The following is a 21,552-nucleotide window of genomic DNA, read 5'->3' as shown; positions in this document are numbered from 1 at the left end:
ACAAAAAAAAGGGAGTTTTATAGGTTTCTGACAACTAAGCCTAAACCCTTTGACTACTCTCAAGTTTTCTTACAGTTCTCTGCTAGAATTTTGTTATAAAAAATCCAGAGGTTAACGGAAGAGCTAAACAAATCATAGGAATCGAATTCTACATTTTTTAAAATTTCTCCCCACAAAACCCGAGTGGAAGATGCATGTGAACATCAAATGCTCAAAATTTATTGCCGCCCTTTGGCCAAAGAAGAAAACCAACATGGCCCCTGTGCTAGAAACCTTGCTAATTCCACATTCTATAAACGAAAAAATGCAAATAATAACAATCCTTATTAATTCCAAGGCGGAAAGAATGCAATAAACAACAGAGAGGAAGTAATAATTCACTTGAGTTCATGGAAATAAATGACCATTCTGCAAACAAATATTTTGAAAGAGGAATAAAGTTAATGCTCCAATTAGGTTTGAGCACATCTTCATTTTCTGGTAACAAGGGAGAAAGTTTTTAAGAAAAATAAACTTATATTATGCACTCAGATGTGCTATACAATCAACCTACATTGCATTTTTAAAAGTTAAATTCCTAATTGAGGACAATGACCCAACAAATCACCTTTATTAGAGAAGATCCTTCTTTGCCTTTCCGATTTTGCATGGTGCATATGGGAAAGTCTTATGGCAATATTGGGCTCAACCAACCAATCTGTTGGAAAACCCAAAAGACTGCACACATGTATGATATGATAATTAGGTTTTAATGGTAGACAACACAAGGTGCCTGTGCTCTTTTTTTATAGCTACACCCTGCCAACTGCTGAATAAATTTGGTCTTTAGAAACCAGTCTGAATTCTCAATAAATGTTTCCATAAAACAAAGGTGAAACCTGCATGCTTACTTTTGGTAAAAAAACTTTTTTTGTGATAATTTTCACTCCAAAATCAGCCCTGATGTGTTTAGTATGTGGAAAAACCACAAAATGTTGTTAGCTCAGTCTTACCTTCCTCACAGTGACGCCCCTGGAATCCCAAAGGACAAAGGCACCTATAGGAATCAGCTGACCTCGATGTACAGGTTCCTCCATTGACACATGAAGCTTCATCACACACCCCAATACTACAGTCACCTATACAGCAGGAAGGAATAAAGTTTATAGAGACTTATAGTTTTAGGTTTAATGATACATACTTCAATTTTCACTTAACATTCACATACCACCTGCTTTAAAGCAAATGATCTCCAAAATGTCATTGGAGCGTGTGGGGTTTACCATGAGTCTGACGGGTGTCACACTGAGCCTGATTTATCAAAGTTCTCCAAGACTGGTGAAGATAGACTATTATGGGGGAACCTGGGGGATTAGCAAACCTGGAATTGATTTCCTAAAAATTATTAGCTTTTTGTTGTCAAATGTTTTAAATCTTGGACCAGATCCATTCCATGTTTTGCTGGATCACCGAAGTTCTCACATGAATCTCCAGTCTTGGAGTGATTTGATAAATCAAGCTTGCTGTGTTTAAAGAGTAATGTTAGAATGTGCTGTTACAGTAATGTGTGTATCAATTGTATCATGATGGAGTAATACACTAGAATAGGGATGAGAGAGAATGCCTCCGACATTCTTGCGAAAATTTCCTCAAATTTCCGTTGGGTCCGCAAAATTTCAGTAAACTGCTTTTGCAAACCCATCGGAAGTTCCAGGAAACCCAGGGCTGCATTCATTCATGCAGCCCTGGGAATCCTCCTATGTGCGATCCGCGAGCACTAGAGGTTAATTAACCTCTAGTGCCCGGTCATTGTAGTGGATTTCCAGAGCTGCATTCGTTCATCCCCACACTAGAATAATCTTTCATTGCCAACAGAAGATTGCTAAAGCATTCCAGTCCTTAAAAATTATATTTAAGGCATCTCTACCAAAATTCCTGCATGTAAATTACCTTTCATGCACACATACAATCTATCTGAACACCCTTCTATAGATCTACCATCAAGTATGTAGCAAAATGTCCTGCCTGACTAGCTACAGATTGATTGGCTGTTTAAAGTAGGTTTTCATATTACATGGAAAGTTTAAAGTTGACTGTACAGTGGTTTTTTGGTCAGAATGTAACATGCAGTCTCCAAAGTAAACAAAAATAATAAAAGGATTTATTTACCAACATCAGCTCCACTCAGGGCCTTTCCTAGTGGCCACTGTCTCATGTCAACGTTCCTTCCATTTACAGAAAGGGATTGGACACAGCCTTTGAATCCTCGGTTGGTCCCCGCTGACTTCACCAGCCAGTAAGAACTTGGTGCTCCACCCAAGTATAATGGTGTACGGAAGGTAATCTTACTGTACTGGCCCTGGTGGGGAAAAAAGACACAGGTAGTCCAAGCTTCAATAAACTTATTATAACACAATAACCACACAAAGAATACTGAGTCTTAGGAATGACCATTTGACTAAGATAGGAGGAGGGAAGCAGAGGACAACTAGCCAAGGAGTTTAGGAAAAATACAATTGGCCCTAAATGCCCCAGGTACTGAACTATAAATATGGGTGTGTATGCATACAAACATTTGTGGACATTGAATGTCACATTTATATGAGCGTGTTGGACATCTCATTCTAAAACTACATGTGATCATTTGTAGGTTCCTCCATCCCCTTTGAAGCTAGTATGGCCTCCGCTTACCTGGACAATATTTTTCCACAAATTATGGGAGTGTCTGTAGGAATTTGTTTTTACAAGGCCAGGTGTTTATACTGGGTGAGAAAATCTGGTATTGCAATCAGTGTTTAATTCATCCCAAAGGTGTCCTGTATAACTAAGGTCAAGGTTTATTTCACACTACCTAAATTCCACCACATCAAACACATTGGACCATGGTCTAATCTATAGATCTGGCTTTTTGCACAAGGGCACAGTCATGCTAAAAAGTCCCCCCCCCCCCCATAATATTCCTGCAAGGTTGGATCACACAATAGTCTAAAATGTTTTTATATGCTGCAACATTACGGGACACACTAGAATTCAATAAATAAAAAGGCTCTTTAAACAAATCCCACACAGCTAAGCTATTGTTGTCAATGTGCAGTGTTCTTCTTCGTTGTGTGTCTTACCGGTGACTTCCCAGACACAGGAGAACCACCATCAAGCTTTATCCACCCATTCAGACCTTCTCTGTATATGGTCACAACATGCCAGGTACCTGGCTTGATTTTGCTGTCACTTGTAATAATAGCAGTCCCAGTGCCACAATTATACCTGGATAGATACAAAAAACAGATAGATTTTTATCAAAATGTATAGTTACCCTCCCCTATCCTAAAGTAAGCTCATCCCCCCTCTCCAAATCTTCATACTTATTTAGGTTGATGACCACAGTTAATTTTTTTTGTTTATATCCAGCAGTGAGGGACAGTAAATCCCCATAGTCTTCCAAAGGGCAAAACTCTCAGATTCAATCATCAGTAACATAACCACCCTTCAAACAAAAATCTTGATCTGCATATCTATTCCAAACTAATGACACAGAAGATACAAATCCCTATCAGCCAAGGAATTAGTATTTATAGCGGAGGTCACATATAGCAGCCTCCATACTTTTGGAATATAAGAGTATAGGAACCTAACCTACTTTTTGTAGGTTAAAAGCATCAGCAGCACTGCCAAGGCTTTTTATACACCATGGAATAGAGATTTTATTTAAGGGCTTGCATCCGTGTGCTGGATTTTACTGCTTCATTGTGTATATGGGCTGATAGGAACCCTTTTTAGCACCGGTGCATTCCTGTTGCCATAAAGGGGTCTAGGACATTTACTAGATTTCATGGCTGTGGTACATATTAATCATTTAATCATACTTTTTTTTATTTATATATATATATAAATATATATATATATATTTTAATATCTCAGTTAATGACCTGCTATAATATATATATTATAGAAATTCTTTGCTATAAAATGTTTCTATTTGTATTGCATCTAGAACTTACCGGAACTGTACACTCCTGCGAATAATAGATACGGACATGAAGTCCCCGCGGCCATACTCATTTTCACCACAGTAGAGTAGTAATCCATCGTCACCTTGAGACTAACACAAAATTGTAAAACATTTAACAGAATACACAGAAAGAAAAATACTTAAATAAACTACTCAGAGTCACAGTGAATGCAGAATAAAAAGTCTTTTAGAAACTAGAAGAACACAGCTGGTGTTTTAGCTCAGGTATTAAAGTACAATCAGTGGTCCTGTATGACAATCTAAATACAAATCTAAAACTATGAGATGCACAAGTTTCATAAAGTAAACAAAAATGCTTCCTTTACCTTCCCAACCTGAGCCAATTCATTAAAACAATTCAGTCCCTGTTTTCTTCACACTTCAGTAACATTAAAGAAACGCCAAGCCTCTAAAAATGGGACTTTTTAAAAAGTAGAGGTATGAGGACTTTACATTGATTGACCTAACAAATGTCATCCTAACTGGTGCCTCCACTACATCTCCTTTTAAAGGATACCAAAACATATTGTTAGCATAAAGACCAAAACTCCACTATGGACCTTGGTCTTGGGACCATAAATAGGTCTTGGACATTCCCTCACATTAGTATAATTTCCTCACCAAAATCTGAGACGTATTCTGCTTTAGCGAGATTTGAAGTGTTATATACCTCAAGGTGTCAAAGGTTGGAGAGCACCCTATGACAGACAAGCAAAGTAAAATTTGGAAAACAATCCAATTAGATTTCCATGTGCCTTTTAACACCTACATGCTAAACCAGCCTCTCATCCTTGGGGGTTAATTGCTGGTAGAAATGTTCTACAGTTAACTGAAAAGAGAGGTCGGCTAAATTGACCCTTCATTTAAATTGCTAGTTGCCCAGATATATCTGGCTTCAGTATTTTTGAGTCCTTGAGTCATATCAGATACGCAGAAAATGTCAAAACTCCACCTAGCCATTTCCAACACAGGCCGGTAGTGAAGTAGGATCATCAAAAAAGTCCATAGAATTCTATTTGGTGACAGGTTTCCTTTACAAATACATGGCCATCTTGGCAACTCCACACCCAGGGCAACCTGATCACCTATATATACCTTGGCCTGCAGATAGCTATGTATGGGGAAAGCATGGATTTGTACCATGCTTGTACCATGTGGTTTTGGTTACTATTAGCTAACTAAGTTACCTCTTACCTAGTCAACTATGTGCTCCTATCCCCCCATTGAGCAATATTGGGTACACTCCCCTTACATGGAGCACAAATTACTAATTAGGGAAAGTTGCATGTTGTTATCTATTGTTTCTTTGGTGGCCAAATTTTTCACAAATGGCTAGATTCAGATCTGCCAACCTTGGCGCTGTTTAAAAATTTTCCCAGGTTTTCCACATGGCATGGATCAAGGCCTCCTTGGATAAGGAGATCAAGGTTGACAAATTCTTTGAGATATAGAAATCATTAATAGAGACCCAATCCTATTCAATGAAACAACAAAGCAAACCTTACACACATAATGGTATATCCCAAAAATGACTGCCAATGATCCTCCAGTGGTCTTAAGGGATGATATTCATTGAATTTTCCAGAGTCATTGGGTCTGATTTATAAAGCTCCCCAAGGCTGGAGAGGATACACTTTCATCAGTGAAGATGGGTGATCCAGCAAACCTGGAATGAATTTCTTCAAAGTCATTTGTTATTTGCTAGCAAATGTTTTGACTACTGGACCAGGTCCATTCCAGGTTTGTTGGATCACCCAGCTTCACTGATGAAAGTGCATCTTCTCCAGCCTTGAAGAGCTTTAATAAATCAGGCCCAATATTTATTGCCTTTTATTGTATATGTACTGCTTACATTGTTTCTTTCTCTTTTTGAACACCTGTTATCTATAAGACATCTATACATCACGTTTGTACATGTAACAGATACCTATTGTATGTTTTGTTTTTTTCATGCATATCCTCAAAAAAAATGTTAAAAGAAAAAAATGTAACACATAATAATCACATAAACTGACAGGAGTCAGAAGCAACTTACTCTAAATTCTACAGTGATCTGAAATGTCTGATATGAATTTTTCAGCGGCTCAAAGGTCATGTAGGAGTGGCCATAAAATTGAGGATATTGAACATTTATATCTAAAAAAGAAAAATAGTTTAATTAGCAACAATGCACAATTATATTGAAAGCTAAAAACATATTCACGCTGACCATAATAAGTGCTTGTTATTACAAATGTAAACTTTAAAGCTGATGTTGTGTTCCATTTCTCCTAAAGTCATTTATTTTATGTTTAACAGACTGCATGCAACAGAAGAAAAGCCAAAGTGTTTTGTTGGTTTGAGGAGACAATGTGTATCAAGTTTTTGTGCATGGGGATATTTCATTCTGGAAGATAACTGCTTCTAGAACCAGCAGCTGAAGTCTGCTTACTTTGATTCTTAATGCAAAGCTTTAAAAATGGGCTTTGCCTTCAGAAATGCATCGGAAGGTGGAAATGAACACTAGGTTTAATATAAAAATATTTAACCTCTCTTGATGTGGCCCCACACTGTTTTACAAGATTTAGTTTTTGATATGAAGAGCCCCTTTTGGAAGCTTTCTTGTAAGTTACAGTTGTCTGTCCAAAGTCCCCGAACTTCATTTTGTGTATAACATTTTATATTATGAAAGCAAATTGACCTCATATCCAGTGTTTTCATCGCACATGTCAAGAAATATAAATAAGACATTTCTCAGTATAATGAGAAAAATACAATATTTTTTTATGATTAGCACAGTGATGTTGGCAAAATTAATTTTGCTATACAATTACTAATTTTACCACTGAAAAATGTTGCTAAAAAGGAAACTCTTAATTGCAGAGACACTTGGTATCAGGAAGAAGCCTAGGACAGATAAAACAATCCATTTAACCTCCAGGTTTTATTTAAAGCAATTTAATACCAATTGCATCCTTAAAAAATACATTAATAATTTCTTTCCCAATTGCTCCAACAAATTATGAAATTTTACCCAAATCTCCTGATTTCTACCAACAAAATTGTGATCATCTCCAGTTTATTTATTTGTAAATTTTAAATGAACATCGGCTCAGGATGGGATTTGATTACACTGTATTGCTTTAATACAACTCTAAAGGGAGGTCTAAGAATAGACACTTTCTTTTAGGTAAGATGAATCATGTATTGTTAACAGGTATTTGTGACTGGGTTTCACTTGTAAAAGGTTTTAATTTTATTTTATTTTTTTTATTGTTTTTCTATTTTTCAAAATACCAAAAGACAGGAACAAAGAGAAGGGTAACAACATAAATAACATTAGCAGTACACAATATGGCATAAAATGAAAGCTTAAACAATATTAAAAAAGCAACCAAAAAAAAAGGGATCAGTAACAGAATAAGTTGTGACAAGGTTTTCATTTTGGACATGTTTGCATAAGAAACAATGAAAGGGTATAAAATGTATGTATATATGCTAAAACTAAGATCAGAATTACAATAAGAACATCTCATTGGCCACTAAAAAAATGCATCACATACCCAATACATTCCCTTTAGGCCCCAAAATAATCCACCCTAAGCCATTCCCCAACTTTAAGCACAACCTTTTTTTACTTTTGCTATTGCCTGTTTTGTTATTGGTCCCGTTTTGGAATAGCCTGCTCATACTGCATACAGCTACAATGAATGCAATGCCCTGCAGGTGATAGCAGAGTAAGTCATCAATGAAATGGGCAACAAGTCTGTCAGTTCCGTAAAAGACATGACCCTTTGGAGATTTATCATCATACCTCCTGACAGTCTTGAAAAACAGGCCACCTTTAGGGTGGGCAAGCATCAAGATATATTAGGTGCATGCATGGCGAATAATTGGTGTTTTGCCTTAGTAAAAAGTGTAATGCCTTAAGCTAAATGTAATACTACATTGTAAAGCTCTTTTTGAAAAATATTGTTTCTTTATATTGTGACAGATCAGGAATATACTCTATTAGATCAGAGAGGGGAACAGAAGAAGCTTCTCTGTCTAATAAAAGTAATTGTAGGCATCTTGTGAGGTGTGCCCATAGGTGGAAAATCGATCATGTATTCTCTTTAGAAACAATTTAATGTTATATTGTAGATGGGACTAGCCTTAAGCTACGTACACACGTCAGATTTTTATCGCCCGATAATCGGCATCGGCCAATTATCGGGCGAAAATCTGCCGTGTGTACAGTCGGTGTCGTCCATCGTCCGGATGACCGACCTGCCGGATCCACGGACGATGGATGACAGCCGATCCTAATGAAAGGGAAGGGGAGAGCGCGCAGCAGGGTGCCGCTCCGTCGCTCTCCCCCTCCCCTCTCCATAGAGCATGAACGGTGTTGTATGTACAGCACCGTTCATGCATCGTGCACTCCCTTGTCGTTGGAAAGGATCGTGAAAGATCCTTTCCAACGACAAAAATTGGAAGTGTGTATGCAGCTTTAGAATCCAATTTATTATATTATGATACTTTTTTTCTTTGAAAATTGGTTTTAACATACTTAATTTTTAGACCTGCCCCAATGTAAATGTTCTTTGATTGCCTTTTAAAATGCACACAATTATATGCCCACCCAGGACCAAAGATTGAATGTAAACATAACCACCATCAGTAATTATTTTACATATGCCAAGCTGTATTGGCACCATGAACATTGATCAGAGCACACAGGAATCGCCATGGGGAAGGTCAGTTGTGTGTTTTCTACGTCTGGCCAGTTCTGTGTTATAACACATTGATTTGTTTATCTGCACATGACACAATAGCTAGCTAGGAGAATACAGTGATACAGAGGCAGACTGAGATTTGAAAAGGCGCCCTAGAATTGTAAGTGCGTCGGTCCATATTTGTGTGCCCAACTACGTTTTTTAAGGTTAAAAGAACACCTATGTTTAAGTACCGGCACCATTGCTGATTTAGGATTGTGGTTTGATGGAGTCTGGGCAAAATCTGATACCAGCTTAAGGATATCCTTATGCAATTCAGAACTTCCAAGAGAAGGCAACCCAGACATATGGTGATATCAGACTGGCCAAAATATATATGGGTTGCCAAGGTTAAAGTGACTTATTGCCAGAATAATGTAACAAAAATTAGATTCTAAGGCTAGTCTCATCTACAATATAACAATAAATTGTTTTTAAAAAAAATACATGATCGATCTTCCACCATGGGCACACCTCACAACTCAAGACACCTCACACACCTCACAAGATGCCTACAACTACCTTCATTAGACAGAGAAGCTTCTTCTGTTCCCTCTCTGATTTAATTTCACGTTGGTACATGACTTGGCTTTTTAAAACGTTAAAGCTTTGCCTCTGTGCAGAAGCTTTCCATAGAAAAAATACCAATCATGGCTGCTTTCATTGTACAGGGCAACTGATCTTGTATTATTATAATTATAATTATTGTTATTATTAATATTATTTTTTTATAAACAGGATTTATATAGCACCAACATATTACGCAGCGCCGTACAATAAAGGGGTTGCAAAGGACAGACTAATACAGACAGTGATACAGGAGGAGGAGAGGATCCACCCCCATGTAGTTTTGATGGGCATTCTGTAGTGGATGGGCCAGCTTGGTCCCTCCCTTTAATGATGGCTCTTGCCACAGTTGGGGGAAAGTAGGGATGTGGTTTTGCCAAGGAGAAGGGGGCAACATTTTGCTCTCTTACTTCTTTGGCAAGTCAGATTTTAAAGGATGTTTTATGGATAGGAACACAAGACCGCATCCCTCATTCTCCATCCACAAACATCCCAAGCCAAAATAAAGGATCTGGTTTTGTAATTAGGAAGAAGCCCACACAGTTACCGCACCAGCATCTTTTTATTCAAATAAAAAAATATAACTAGGCCAGAATGGTGGCTATCACTTTGGCCTTTGCAGGTTCCAGATTCAAATCTCGGCCAGGACACTATCGGAATGGATTTTTTAATGCTCTCCCTGTGCTTGCCTAGATTTCTTTCAGGCCTTCTGGTTTCCTCCAACATCAAAAAACATGCAGTTAGGTAATTGGCTTCCCCCCAAAAAATTAGATGTATAATGACATAGGTCTAAGAAAAGGGAAGGTAAATTGTTAGCCCCTCTAGGGGAATGTTAGTGACCTGATTATGAATTTTGTAAAGAGCTGGGTAATGTGTTGGCACTATATAAATACTAAATAATGATAATAGTCTTGAACATAGTCCATGGTGCGAAGCACTGCATAATATTTCTGCGCTTTATAAATACTAGTTAATAATAATAATACTCTGTCAATGATTTATTTAGATCAAACTTGGATTGCTTTCATGTGATGTCATATTTGTTCCTATCAAAGTTGGAACCACCTCCAGTTAGAACTATCCAACTACCACTAATTCTAAGCTTTCCCCACTTTTAAAACTAGACAAAACCCTTTGGCTTGACCTACCTTTTAATCTCAGCTTATTGGAGGGGGAGTCTTCCTGGAAAGATGTACATATCTAGAAAAATCTCTAAAATCTCTAAAAAAGAAGAGTGGGCACAGTACAATGCAAACGTGCCCGCCCCACTACACCCCTGCCTATGTGTCACTCAAAGGGGAAGAAACTTCCCCCAGAGTGACGTCATGATAGCAGAACCTGACCAGGTCTGAGCCTGCGATAGGAGTGTGGGCAGGTGGTGTTCAGAGAGACAACCTGCCTACCGCCCTGAGCTCGAAATTCCATACGGGAGACGTGGTCTGCGACTCAGGCTGGTGCGCCCTCCCCAGAGGGGTCATTCTCCTGACCCAGCGGGTGGGCGAACTAGCCAGGGCCGTGGACCACCGAAGAATACTTTGCAAGATATGAGTGTGCATCCACCCGTGTCTGCCCCACTACACCCCTGGCCATAGCGAAGAGTCACAGAAGGTGTGGCATGGTATAAAAACAGGGCAAATGCTCATTTTTATATAGCATAGCTTTTTTCACATTGCCACTAAACACAGTGGAGCATTGCTATGGGGGGTTGGTGGGCATTTGTAAAAAGCGTCAAACTGCCCCTCCCCGGCTCCTTCAGAGGACTAGGCGCTGCATGTAGCATGTGACCACACCTGCAAAGTGGTAATCACACCACTTAACAGCCAATGCTCTGAAAAAGGTGTTAATGTTCAATATTAGCTGTTAATGTTCAATATTCCCCGTGGAATATTACAAAATAATCATCTTGCTGTATATGGTAAACTCACGAAACTGTTAATTTTTGTCCTGACTTCTGCTGTCTTTGTTTTTATTTCCTGAATGTTTGCCAGAATCCATCTATAAAAGGATTGTGATTTCTTCTTGTTTTTCATCTGTTTTAGCTATTTCAGCCACTCCAGCAGATGGTAAAATTATTTTATTAAGTGCTTCTACATGTCTATTCTTTTCCCACTACTAAAACAATATGGTAAGAAGAATAAAAAAAAAAAAGAGATAATATTTGTGTAATTTTTACATATTGTCCTTAAGTTGCCTGCCCACCCTAAAATTATATCAATGATATAAATGAATTCTGGTGGGCTTACTGGCACCTTTTACATCATGGGCACGAAAAAAGATCTTGCTGTCATGATTCCTAATCTGTTCCTGTCCAACTTTGTGATACTCTTATACACTCCCACAAAATGGCAAAAAAAACTAAGGAACCCCTTATTTTGCCTATAGGAGGTGTGAACAGACCTGGGAAAGATCTCACTGTTAGATTCTCAACAAAATATATTAAAAAAAATGCTAGATGGTTCAACTCTCCATCAGCTAAAAAATAACAGGGTGCACTCTTTCCTAATATGTATAGGCCCTATCCAGTCCCTCAGCATTAGGCTGCTGGAATGGTCTTTTAAAAATAATATTAAAATTTACAGTGTATTTCTAATGAAGGTAAAAATGTGCAGACAAAAACTGTACAGGAAAAAAGCACCTTTGTAAATCAGGTCTTGTATACAGTTTTTCTTAAATTTAATTTTGATTTATTTTACAAAAAGTTAGTTAAAATCAGAACAGAGATTGTCCATGGTTCAGATATATATTCTTCGTATATTATTTATTTTAATTTGTGAAGCAAAAATACATATAAAAGTCACATAGCTAATTGTGCATCCAGGGCTGGGTGTGTTTAACACAGATAAAGCAACGCTTAGTACACCCAGGACATCCAGTGACAATATGGCCGAATCCTGGGAAAGCTCAGGATCCCACTTTAACGAGGAGATGTTCTAAATTAGTGTTTCTCAACCAGGGTTCCTCCAGGGGTTGCTCGGGATTCCTTAGGAAATTAGCAGTTTGTGCCTCTCAGGTTAATTTAACTGAAACCAATGATCTTTTTGGCTATCTGTAAGAATGGCGTTCTTCTCAATGGCTGGCAATGTAAGAGGCATTCCACTTACTGTCTACCAACTGTGGATATAATAATTATGGAAGGGTTCCCTGAAGAGCTGAAAGTTATTTCAAGGGTTCCCCCATTTTAAAAAGGTTGAGAAACATTTATTTGCGATCCTTACCTTTTTCAGGATTCCAATAGAAGGCCCAGTGACATGACTCTCATACAGGAATTGTGTAATTTAATTATTGTTTCCTTTTACCTTTTAGATTTAGATTTAGATGATATAATATATAAGATGTGCCTGTCTGCAGATGACCATCTGTGTTCCTGTGCTTATGGGATTTGTAGTTATGTAGGGTACGTGATTGTGCCACGGGTGCATTACTTATACATTAAATGTTGCTATAAAAACCTGAATTATTATTCACTCATTATGCAGTTTTTAATTTGCCTTTATCATCATGATGACATCCCACGCCTGCCAGGTTAATGCTTGCACCACATTTTCTTTATAATCATTTGTAACTGTTGTTGTGACTGTTGATCCAGGGAACATCTGATTGCCTCATGGAATCGGGAAGGAATTTTTTCCCCTGTTGAAGCAAATTGTACCAGGGGTTTTTTTGCCTTTCTCTGGACCAACTATGTCTTATAGGATTTCTTAATATCTGAGATATGTTTATTTCCCTAGTGGTTGAACTTGATGGACTTATTTCAACCTAATCTACTATATAACTATATGTAACCTATTTAGAAGAACTGAAATCTATCTCCTATTCTCTCCTAAAACCTGTTAAAGACCACCATTATTGAAATGTTGTATACTGATAAGTACCGTATTTTTCGGACTATAAGACGCTCCGGCCTATAAGACGCACCCAATTTTAAAGGAGAAAAACCTAGAAAAAAAAGATTCTGAACAAAATACTAAAAAATCACTCTGTGTCAATGTATCGCCTTCTAATCACTCTGTGTCAATGTATCCCCTTCTAATCACTCTGACACAGAGTGATCAGAAGGGGATACATTGACACAGAGTGATTAGAAGGGGATACATTGACACAATGTATCCCCTTCTGATCACCCTGTGCCAAAAAATCATACTCACCCGATACCGCGATCCCGCGATGCTGTGGGCTTCTTCTTCTCCTCGCTCTCCTCCTGGCTGCAGCGCGTGTCTCCTCCTCCTCTGAGCGAGGAGAAGCCGACACGCATACCCCAGCGATCCCATAAGCAGGCTGATCCAGCCTGCTTACCGGATCGCGAGGGCACGTGTGCCGGCTTCTCCTCGCTCAGAGGAGGAGGAGGAGACACGCGCTGCAGCCGGGAGGAGAGCCAGGAGAAGCCGGCACCCGTGCCCTCGCGATCCCGTAAGCAGGCTGGATCAGCCTGCTTATGGGATCGCGGGGGTATGCGTGTCGGCTTCTCCTCGCTCAGAGGAGGAGGAGACACGCGCTGCAGCCGGGAGGAGAGCGAGGAGAAGAAGCACGCAGCATCGCGGGATCGCGGTATCGGATGAGTATGATTTTTTTAAATTATATTTAACATGTATTCGGTGTATAAGACGCACCCACTTTTCCCCCCCAGTTTTGGGGAAGAAAAAGTGCGTCTTATAGTCCAAAAAATACGGTAATATTACATGCAAGAATTGTATTCAATTAAAACGTGTTGAAAACTTACCCTCTTCACAAGTCTCCCCTCCTTTTCCCAGATTACAGTGGCACTGGGAGCCTCCACGGTCATAATCATTCAGGCAGAAGCTGTCGGCTGGGCAGACGGTTTCCTCACAAGTTAGATCAAACAGGCGAGGAGGCGACATCACGCCAACTCTTCTGGTGGGTTTGGTAGTTGTTTTGACCGTGGTGGTGGTGGTGGGGTAGGGTGTGGTCCTGGTTGTTATGGCCGTGGTTGGAAAGGTCCTTCTGGTGGTAGTGGACTTCACTGGTGAAGAAGTGGTGGTGGTTTTTAAAGGAACTATCTTTGTAAATGTCCCGGATGTGCCCTTTGTTTCGATAACAATCTTTTTGTTGCCCTCTTTGTTGGAGGGAAGGGGCTTCACCTATCAAATAACAATAACAGTAAATATATATATAAACAGGTGATATAAAATAATGAATAACTAATCGTTTCATGACCCAAGATAATATATAGCAGTCAGTTGTCATTGCAATAGCATAATAATTAATTTGCCTAATTCATTTTTTTTTTAATTAAGGCTTCTATTTTTGATCATTTATTTATTTATTTACTATTTGTTACCAGTTGTTGGGTATGGGGGGGGGGTGTGCATTGTGAAATCTACTTCAAGGACTTTTCCAAATCTCCTGCCAGGGGTGTAAACATTGCTTTTATTTGATGACACCCAAAGAAGCCGGAACCAGCTGGTCAGCTGAGGCAGAGGACTTGCCCCCAATGCAACAGTGACACCTAATGGAGAATATCAGCGGGCACCTGTGAGCAGTGTATTTCCGGAAGTGGGAGGACACCTAAGTAAGGGGTGGATGCATGAGAGTGGCTGAATGTGGCCAGGGGTCCTGGAGATGTATAGGAAGGGACAACAGCCACAAATTGCTCTCTTATACCTCTGATACCTCTTATTGCTCCTCTCTCTTATTGCCTTTATCTACGTACACACGTCAAATTTTTCTCGCCCAAAAATCGGCTCAGGGCGGATATCGGGCGAGAATCTGGCATGTGTACAGCCCGCGTTGTTCATCGTTCGTAGGTCCGTTCTGGTGGATCCACGGACGATGAACGATGAGCGATCCGAGGGCAGCAGGGTGCCACTCCGTCGTTCTCCCCCTCCCCTCTCCATAGAGCAGAACAGTGCTGTATGTACAGCACTCATTCATGCATCGTGCGGTTCTTATCATTGGAAAGGATCATGAAAGATCCTTTCCAGTGACAAGAATTACATGTGTGTACGCGGCTTTACTCTCTCTTTTCTCTGTCCAATCTTCTTGGAACCCAGCCAAGGTGCACGATACAGAGAACGGACTCTTTGCTTAACATATAATTGTACTTTTTGTGATCATTATTTAGCCTATTTTGAATAATTGTTGATTACTTATTAATTCTTTTCTCTGTTAATTAATATTGTGTTATTTAAGATCCATGTGATTATTACGTTAATAGAGAAATAAAGATACTGCTTTTAAGAAAAGGATAACAAGGGAAACAAGAAAGTTTTCTTTATTATTATCATTATTGGCACCCCAGGAAATTTTTCATTCAGTATTTATTTTTGCTTGTTGTAATCCACAGTGACTGCTGTAGCTGGCGCGGTTTGTCTGCAAATAAACATTTACAAACAACAGGTGACCTGTGCCTCTCCGGCAGCTGCTTGGTTGCCTGCACCGCGGCTCTGGTTCTTTTACAATGGCCAATAATGAAACGCTCACTGCTGCTCCTATTCATATTCTATAAGCTGTTGGAAGTGGATCATGGGTATGAGGAACGATTAACCGCACTGAAATTTCACCACCAGGCTCAACATATCACTCACATGGTTGCAACCAAAGCATAAGACTTCACTTCTAAATCAGAGAAAGCTTTCAGAGCTAGGGGTGTCCTCCTAGTTTTAAACATATAACATTTCTAAATAATTGATTTGAAGTTGTTCCCTAATAAGAAAGAACTTATATGTGTACATACATACACACCCCTACACCAACCCAGCCCAGGGTTACCAAAAAACACACAGTCCACGTATATGGATAATTTGTTATACTTTGTATGTGCAGGGATATAAAGGACAGCCCAGCACTAATAGGATATCATTTACTGTAAGCAATGCAGCGTACCCCATGCATAGAGTAAAGGTGCTCTTCTGTGCAATATGTTCTGGTGCCATTTACAATCAATGGCACTGCACAACATTTCACATAGAGCAGGTACTTTGCCATGCAAGAAGTGGCCCAAAAATATTTATATTTGTACATTCTGTTGTGTATTGTATAATGTATTATTTAGACAATGTTGCATTTTAGGCTTTCATTTTCGTTTCAGAATTCATTAATAATTCTAGAACAAAGAGTGACTCAAATTATATACATTATAAAAGGTAAATGGTTAGCATTATTTCTAGGATAAAAAATGTACAAACCATAATTTTACTTACATCATCTATATAGATATCATAATCAGAATCATCAACATCATATCCATCATCATCGCCTATCTTAGGCTCTGTGACATAACTGTGAATGTAGCTTCCCGATCCCAGCTCATCTGTGCCTGGAAGACAAAACACAATTTGTGATTTATAGACAATAAAAAGAAAAACTTTTTCATAGATTATATTTTTATATTTATGTAAGAGTTGGTAATGCTCAGCTTTAGTAGGTAACTAATCTTTTACTACTGGAGAGTGGAGTGGTTGGAACCCAGGTCCTCCCTCTGCCCTGTTTGGCAGTGCAGAAAGCCTCAATATGTCCCCCATATATTAGATTGTAAGCTCTTCTGGGCAGGGTCCTCTCCTTCTGTGTCATTGCATCTGTCTGTCATTTGCAACCCCTATTTAATGTACAGTGTTGCATAATATGTTGGGGCTATATAAATACAATAATAATAATATGTCTAATGCAGAGTTTGCTAGGGTTTCTTGTGCAATGAGCAATTTATGCCTCTCAGGTGAATTTAGCTGATACCAATGATCCTTTTGACCAGGGGTGTCAAACTCTGGCCCTCAAGGTCCTTTTTTTGGCCCCCCCCAAAGAATTCCAAAAATAAACTACATCTGGTCCACCCGCCCGTCCGCGTTACCACCTCACATCATCATTTTTATTACATGCAATACATAGACATTATTCCTGTACACCCATCATGTGACACAAAGCCTAAGCAATCATCACATGGTGTCTACTACCAGGGGCATTGTGTTTGTTTCAATCCATTAGATACTGCGTTGTGTAACTTTTAGTGTCCGAAAAACTTGTGATAAGAGGATGAAAAATCACACACAGGCTCCATAGACAGATGGAAATTAGTCTTTTCAACCCTAAAGTGTGTGTAGATGGGTTTGTTTTTGTTAGTTATAGATGAAGTAGTAAACCTCTCAATTTGTTCAATAAATTTCAAGTTTGGGGTCCGACTTGGTCTAAGTTTTTAATTTCGTCCCTCTAGGTATTTGAGTTTGACACCCCTGCTTTTAACCATCTGTAGGGGTGACATTCTTCCCAATGGCCACCAATGTAAGTGGTAGTCTTTCCATGACCACCAGGCTATTTTACCAAGAAATGGGGATTTCATAAATATTTGAATGGGTCCCTTGAGCAATGAGCAATGTGGACTTCACAGCTCAGTTACCACTGACATCAATGATCCTTTTAGCTATCAGTAAGGGTTCTTCCCATTGGCCAGCAATGTAAGAGGCATGACCACGATGTTAATGTACTGTGAACTGTAGATCTAGCAATCACAGCATGGGTTTCCTAAGACCTAAAAGTTAATTCAAAGCTTCCCCAATCTGGCAAATGTTGTCAAGGACAATAGCATGCATTTTGGAACCATTGCTGAGAGCTGCCTCGCTGTTGGCTACTGCAACAACTGTCTAAAATTGGCTACAGAGCAGGCTTACTCCTTTGTTGGTGTCATTGTAGGGTAGGACCTGCACTGAACATTAATGGAACTATAAACAACAATAAAAAGAATAAACATAAAGTAAATAGTGCCTTTAAAAATCCTGTTTTTATTCCGGTACATTCCGGGGCACATCTTATTGAAAAAGAAAAAACATGTAAATCAAGATCCTATTTAATACCACAATGTAACCTATCAACTAAAAGCTGAAACATATTCTACAACTGGTACAATACAAAAAAAATACATTGGAATGAAGAAGTGTTGCAAATCTTTTAAAATCAATACAATGAGCATTGAAAGTGAATTCAATTACACCATCTATAATAGGCATTGTGCTTGGCAAGGACATAATGATTGCTTCACAAGGCTGATCGATGCAGTCAGCTTGCACACCCCTATTATATTTATATCCTGCTTATTATAACCTTTTCTTCACCAGCGCTGCCTTTCATGAGCGATTGAAAGAAATAAACGCTCCTTTAACAGCACCGGCGCTCCCAAGAAAGGGCAAATTACTTCTGATTTCTGATTAAAGGAATTAATTTGCAAACATGTGTAATTGCACTCTGCATTATGCAGGATAAACGCCAAACTGAAAACTCCAGGTAGAATCAAAACTATTGAAGTTTGTTCAATGAAATAAATTGGAAGGTGCAATTTACAGTTTACAAATTGATTTTAATGATCATTCTCATTTTGAGAGAGGGATAGAATCAAGAACTCTGAAAGTAAAAATAAACTGGTGTAATTAAAGAGCAATTCCAGTGAAAAACAGAAAACACTAAGCAGGTATAGCAGTCTTTATATACTGGTTACCGTAAAAGTTTTCTTTTCTCGGCTGCAATTTATGTGCCTGAATTTTGGCTGAACTATCCGTGCAAATGAAATATTTTTCTCACTTAAAGTGGAACTATAGCTCCACAAATAAAAACCATGCATAAGGGACGGGCATTCATAATTACCTGCCTGTTAATCTTTTTTAAAGCATACGGAGCTGCACATGTGTAACTCAATGTAGGATGCCAGTATATACTGGGTAGTCAGGCAGCCCCCGGGGATGCCGAATACCTGGAATATCCTGCATCCTTCATGCATGAATGAACTTAAAGTGGACCTAAACCAAACTTTTTACTTTACCTTAAAGGATAGACACAGAGCATACTGGGATACTCACGCTACAGAACCCAGGAGGCTCCTGGCTGTTTTTTCTGCTCATAGTCAATCTCGGAATATCCTGTGTGTGGTAGATGGGGAATTCCTGAATTGAAGGATTCCCCCATCTACCACATAAAGTATATTCTTCATATTGGTTGGCACAGATCCCTCCAAGGAAACTTCTGCACAGATGCAGTTCTCTACACCAATCCCAGTCTCATTACCAATAATCAACACTCTTGCAATACCCCTGAAGAAGCCAATAGGACGGAACGCGTTGGGTAATAGAGCGCTTTCACTTATAACATAGGGAGTTTTCTGTATATACAACGGTCATGAGTATCCAAAAGGGTAAGACCTAATATTCGATGGAAAAAATGAATTCTTCTAGGTTTATGTTTATGTGATTTGGTCACAATGACTCAATGTAATTTTTTCCCAATACAAAATCATTTGCCGAATCAAAAAAACCCAGCTTTGTTCTGTCCTCTTAATATTTATTTAGTAAGTACTCAATTTATTTGAGTGGGGTTGGTCTTACAAACCTTTGGGAGCAGTTTGTTACTATTTCCAACCTCTTCCAACAATGTTTGATTTCAATTACCGAACATTTTGGCCAAGTCCCTTCTACCTGGTGCAAGTTATAGGTTGGTTAGCAAGGAAAATCCAGCAAAATTTTGGAATGTACTTGTGGGAATTTGTGCCCATCGGCCAAAAAAGCTCAGATATTGATGTTAGATCTGGCCCACAATTAGCATTTTTATTCATCCCAAAGGTGATCAGGCATCTTGAGTTCCTCCATATCAAACTCACCAAATCATGTCATTATGGAACTGGTTTTGTACACAGGGGCACAGTCATGCTAAACAGAAATGGACCTTCCCTAGACTTTTGCCATATGATGTGCACAAACATAAAAATATCTTAACACCCTTCACTAGATAAACCTAAACTTAACTTAGACTTTGTATTTGTTTGATACAGATGACAAATCTTTAGATGCGGACTGGAGTAGAGATTTAGTATGATGGTAGCCCACCATGTACTTTAAATTGGGCTAACAGCTCATGGTCGCCAATGTAAAAATCGGCTGTTAGCAGTTCCACCCGACACCTAATAATAGATAGTGTAAGCCTTTTTTTAAGTTAAACAGTGAACAGTATTCTTATTGGTTGTCCCCTTGATATCATCATGGAAATGGGCTGTCATCAAAATTTCCAGCTTCTTTTGGAACTGAACTAAACATTTAGATTGGCCTCAATTGGGACAGAAACACTACTCTTGACACCCCACCCTACTTCCCCTCCCACATTTGTTCTGTGTTTAAGAGATTAAAATTCTAAATCTCTTTTAGAAACAGGGAGAAGGGGAGCTGAGCTTTTAAATACAGCTTCAGGGCTTGTCCTGTGAACTTTGAAAATTAATTCCCCCACAGTGCCTGCAGCTACAGATGTCAGTTAAGGCATCTTTAAGGCCTATTTCAGACCCATGGTGAGCCTCAGCAATCTGATATAGGCTTATCATGGTCCCAGCTGCTTTGGAATAAGTCCTACTTGGTAAAAGTACGGTTTGGACACAAAAAATCATGCTTGGTATACAACCTTTGTGCTAGAACTTGTATGGGTCAAAATGAGTCATAACACCGCGCGCTACCCTTGTTTACCTCTCTCGAGACAAAGCCACAACTGCCCACAAACGTAGGTACGCCAGTTGCTACCATTCATTGAACAACCCACGCTATAACTCTCTGTGAATTACATAACATCTCCTCCTCCTCCCTTCTCAGCACCATCCTAGTAAGCACTCAACTCCTTTCAGCAAGGTAAAGTGAGGTTAAATTTTCATTTATTTCATCTAATTGCTTTTGTATTTATGTATTTTAGTATTAAGCAGTGTTTAAATTATTCTTTACAACCCCATCACAATGTATAATATGCCAAGAACAATAGGATTTTTTCTTCATAGGAATGGATTAATCATTTTCCTTTTATTTTTTATGGGAAAAATTTGTTTGGTATAAGTTCTGTTTGGTATAAGTCCAAGGATCTGGAATGGATTAAGGATTTATACCAAGGTACCACTGGATATGCAAAAACACTGAACTCGTTTGCATAGAAGTTTATTGTACCTGTGTGGATAGGCCAAATTATTGTGCATATTTCATCAAGCACATATACTGGAAGATTGGAAAATATTGGTTTTAGATTCAATTTATTTCATTGATCAATAATCTTTTAAAAATTCTTCTTTTAAAAATTAGGAACTCGTATAACTCTTGAACACGACCAGCAATCCAGATCAAAGTTTAGGAAAGAACTAGAAAGTTGTTTTTTCTTTCTTTACTTTTTCTTGTTGCCGTTCTGAAATAACGAGTCTCACAGGGGAGCGTCACAGGTCCCCAAACACCGACGTGTCATCTGCTATTTCTCTTGAAATGAAAATCAGCCTCTTGGGAAACAAAATACTCTGTTGCTATTTCTCCTAGGATC

General features: G+C 38.8%; 1 protein-coding gene across 2 annotated transcripts in view; it reads right to left on the bottom strand.

Moving 5' to 3' along the window:
• Positions 1 to 21,552, bottom strand: part of EGFLAM (EGF like, fibronectin type III and laminin G domains) — a 99,125-nt gene that overhangs the window by 21,035 nt on the left and 56,538 nt on the right. For both annotated transcript variants that reach the window (XM_072416613.1, XM_072416614.1), the window contains exons 8-14: positions 16,446 to 16,561; positions 14,006 to 14,384; positions 6,024 to 6,124; positions 3,978 to 4,078; positions 3,099 to 3,243; positions 2,149 to 2,338; positions 993 to 1,118 (exon numbers count right to left, since the gene is read on the bottom strand). In XM_072416613.1, the coding sequence (XP_072272714.1) occupies positions 993 to 1,118; positions 2,149 to 2,338; positions 3,099 to 3,243; positions 3,978 to 4,078; positions 6,024 to 6,124; positions 14,006 to 14,384; positions 16,446 to 16,561 (1,158 nt within the window). The remainder of the gene's footprint in view (positions 1 to 992; positions 1,119 to 2,148; positions 2,339 to 3,098; positions 3,244 to 3,977; positions 4,079 to 6,023; positions 6,125 to 14,005; positions 14,385 to 16,445; positions 16,562 to 21,552) is intronic.

Source organism: Pyxicephalus adspersus, chromosome 6 (assembly GCF_032062135.1).
Source record: "Pyxicephalus adspersus chromosome 6, UCB_Pads_2.0, whole genome shotgun sequence".
Classification (NCBI taxonomy): Eukaryota; Metazoa; Chordata; class Amphibia; order Anura; family Pyxicephalidae; genus Pyxicephalus; species Pyxicephalus adspersus.
Note: the sequence above shows the minus strand (reverse complement) of the source record. Positions and strands in the feature narration are given on the sequence as shown.